Source organism: Alexandromys fortis, unplaced genomic scaffold (genome assembly GCF_014885135.2).
Source record: "Alexandromys fortis isolate MF-2015 unplaced genomic scaffold, M_Fortis_MF-2015_v1.1 scaffold_109, whole genome shotgun sequence".
In the NCBI taxonomy this organism is placed as follows: Eukaryota; Metazoa; Chordata; class Mammalia; order Rodentia; family Cricetidae; genus Alexandromys; species Alexandromys fortis.
In genome coordinates, this window is record NW_026068005.1 from 4,640,088 (window position 1) to 4,643,119 (window position 3,032).

The 3,032-nt window shown below is 38.8% G+C and overlaps 1 protein-coding gene across 1 annotated transcript in view; it reads left to right on the top strand.

Annotated features, from left to right (window-relative positions):
* Dpp10 (dipeptidyl peptidase like 10) overlaps positions 1-3,032 on the top strand; it is a 714,980-nt gene that overhangs the window by 332,658 nt on the left and 379,290 nt on the right. The window contains exon 4 of the mRNA XM_050161474.1: positions 1,580-1,674. Coding sequence (XP_050017431.1) covers positions 1,580-1,674 — 95 coding nt within the window. The remainder of the gene's footprint in view (positions 1-1,579; positions 1,675-3,032) is intronic.

A 3,032-nucleotide genomic window follows, 5' to 3' on the forward strand; every position in this document is an offset into this window, starting at 1 on the left:
TGCAAGGGTATAGGAATCACAACTGGTGCAGTAAAAGTCTATGGAGATGTTCTTTGAGGGCATGCTATTTAGTTCTTTCTTACAGTCTATGGTGATTTGCTCATGAAAATCAAAAGTGTTCAGAGTAGATCTATCAAAGGGAAAAATACTGAGTGGGATAGGAGTAAAGATATTTAATCAAGCTCTTGGTCATTGAGCTCAAGAAGACAAGAGAACAGATCAGTGAAAAAGATCAAGCAAGGAACACACCTAGTCTGCCTTGCCTTTTACAGTTTGTAGGAAGAAGAAATAGATGCACCAAAAAGAATAAAAAATACCCCATAAATGCTTAATCTTAATGTGAATATGTCTTTTGTTGTGCATGGATACAATGTTTATAGGAAAAATAAATGATATAAAGAACCAGTTTATTGGTAGTTGATTTCAGAAAGCCTGTGGGGCATTTTTTTATTGATTGATGATTGATGTGGGAGGAGGCGTGTAGCAATGAGGCGGCTTGTTGGTTCTTGGCCACTCAGCCCCAAAACAATCAAACAGAAACTGTATTAATTAAATCACTGCTTGACCGCCTACATATTATTTTAACCCAATTCTGTTAATCTGTGTATCGCCATGAGGCTGTAGTTTACCAGGAAAAGTTCAATCTGGCTCCAGCAGGGCTGCATGGCTTCTCTGTGACTCTACTCTTCTTTCTCCCAGCATTCAGTCCAGTCCTTCCCACCTAGCTCTGCTCTGCTAAAGGCTCAAAGCAGTTCTTTATTGATTAATGGTAATCACCAAATACAGAGGGAAATCCCATATCAGGGGAAAGCCTAGTCTACTGTAGATTTCCACAGGCAAATCTCAGAGAGACAATTCCACAATACAAATCACCTTCTAAAAGCTATATCTACTAATGTGTCAAGCTGATAAAAATTAACCAACAGATACATACAAGTTAGCTAGAAGCAAAACTATTTTAAATAAAGGTCATTTTCTAAAGTTCTCAAAATGGATTGGATGATATGATAATATCCTGGGTGATTTTGTTCTGCACTCATAAAAAAAAAATCTAGTAAAATACCAGGGAAAGGATTCTCTGACCCCAAGAGGATGCAGCTGAGTTGGAATCATATGGAGCCAGAGGGCTGGAAAGAGGCCCAAGTCTGCAGAAGTGTAGTTCTGCATGGGCTGACTTAGCATTGTGAAATTACTGTAAATCAGCAGCTCCTGTCAGTTAAACACTGGATTGTAGATAAAAAAAAAATGACTTCCTCTAGGAGCTGGAGGGTGTTCTTTTTTCTTCCTTCCTTTCAAATTGGGTGGCAGATTGCCTATATTTTAATTAATTTCTACTTGGTAAGCCATGAAAATGAGTAACCCTCTCACTAACCTATATTCATTGCACAGTGAAGCATGTGTTAGGCAGGTTTCCTCATACTTCCGGAGGATTAATGCAAGCCAAGTGCAAAAATCTGTTGAGGTTATTGAAGGCTGACAATGGTGCTTCTAATGTGTGTTTATAATACACATTTTCTCCCTTACAGATATTTCATTATCCTGATGCATTTGCCAATTTTGGTTGTCTTTGTTGTTGCAGATACAGATGTGGTATATAAAACCGACAATGGACACGTTATTAAACTGAATACAGAAACAAATGCTACCACATTGTTATTGGAAAACACAACTTTTGTAAGTAATGAATAATTAATTTTGTTCTGCATTCTAGTGCTCACCAGCAACCTCTCTATTGCTGTGTATGTATCTATAACTCAGCTATAGTTTAGGTAGAGAATTGGGGTCAGGGTCTTACAAGATATGGATTAAATGCTCTTCTCACCTCTCCCATCATTTCACCTCATGGGCAGGTTCAGTTTTTTCCATGATAATGCTGAATTTCCCTAGTACATTTGCTGTAGAGGTGCCAATTTTGTCTAATGCTTGTTTCTTTTATACCATAGTCAAGGACAGCTGATAGTGGCTCTGGGGTTTCTTTTTTCTTTTTCTTTTTTTTTTTTTTTTATTTTCGAGACAGGGTTTCTCCGTAGCTTTTTGGTTCCAGGCCTGGAACTAGCTCTTGTAGACCAGGCTGGCCTCGAACTCACAGAGATCCACCTGCCTCTGCCTCCCGAGTGCTGGGATTAAAGGCTTGTGCCACCACCACCTGGTTGGCTCTGGGGTTTCTTACGGGGGCCTCCATTCCATTTCTTTGGTCTGGATTACTAGTTTTCTTTCATAGCCATGCTGGTTTGGTTATAACCCTATAGGATATTTGAGAGCAGATCTTTCAGTGTTTCTAACATTTCCCTTGCTGTTTAACATTGCTATGCTGCTTTTGCTGATCTTTGTGCTCATATGAGCCTTAGGGTTGCCTCTTCTAGTCATTTGAAGAATTCATTGGAATTTCTATGATGATTGTATTGAATCTGTACATTGGTTTTGGGAACATATCCATTTTATTGGTTTAGTATCTTTTTAATTAGTTCTATATTTTGAAGATTTATTGTAGCAGTCTTTCACTCCCTTGATTAAGTTAATTACACATTCTCTTTCTGGTTAAGTTAATTTTGTTTTATTTTCTATTTTATTTTATTTTTCAAACAATCTTATTTTACATACCAATTCCAGTTTCCTCTCCCTCCTGTCCTACTGCTCCCCCATGTTCTCCCCACCCTAACCCCATCCACTTTTCAGGGTGAGGCAGAGAGCAAGGAAGAGTACCTAAGTTAGTTTAAACTCTCCCTCGTCTCTCTCTCTCTCCCCTTCACTCTGTAGACCACAGATTGACATCAGTTGTCTTCTTCCACAATTGTTTTCTACCTTATATTCGAGATGGGTTTACTTCCCTGTTTCTGGATGGCAAGCAAGGTCTAGAAATCATTCTGTTTCCTTCTGACCCTAGAATTCATGTGTGTTCTTTCCCAAGCAGTTTTTCACATGGATATTAGGAATCTAAAGTCGGGGCCTCATGTTCACAAGGGCAACATTTTTTTTTATTGAGAATAAGAAAAAAAAGTTTCCGCCTCCTCCCAGCCTCCATTTCCCTCCCC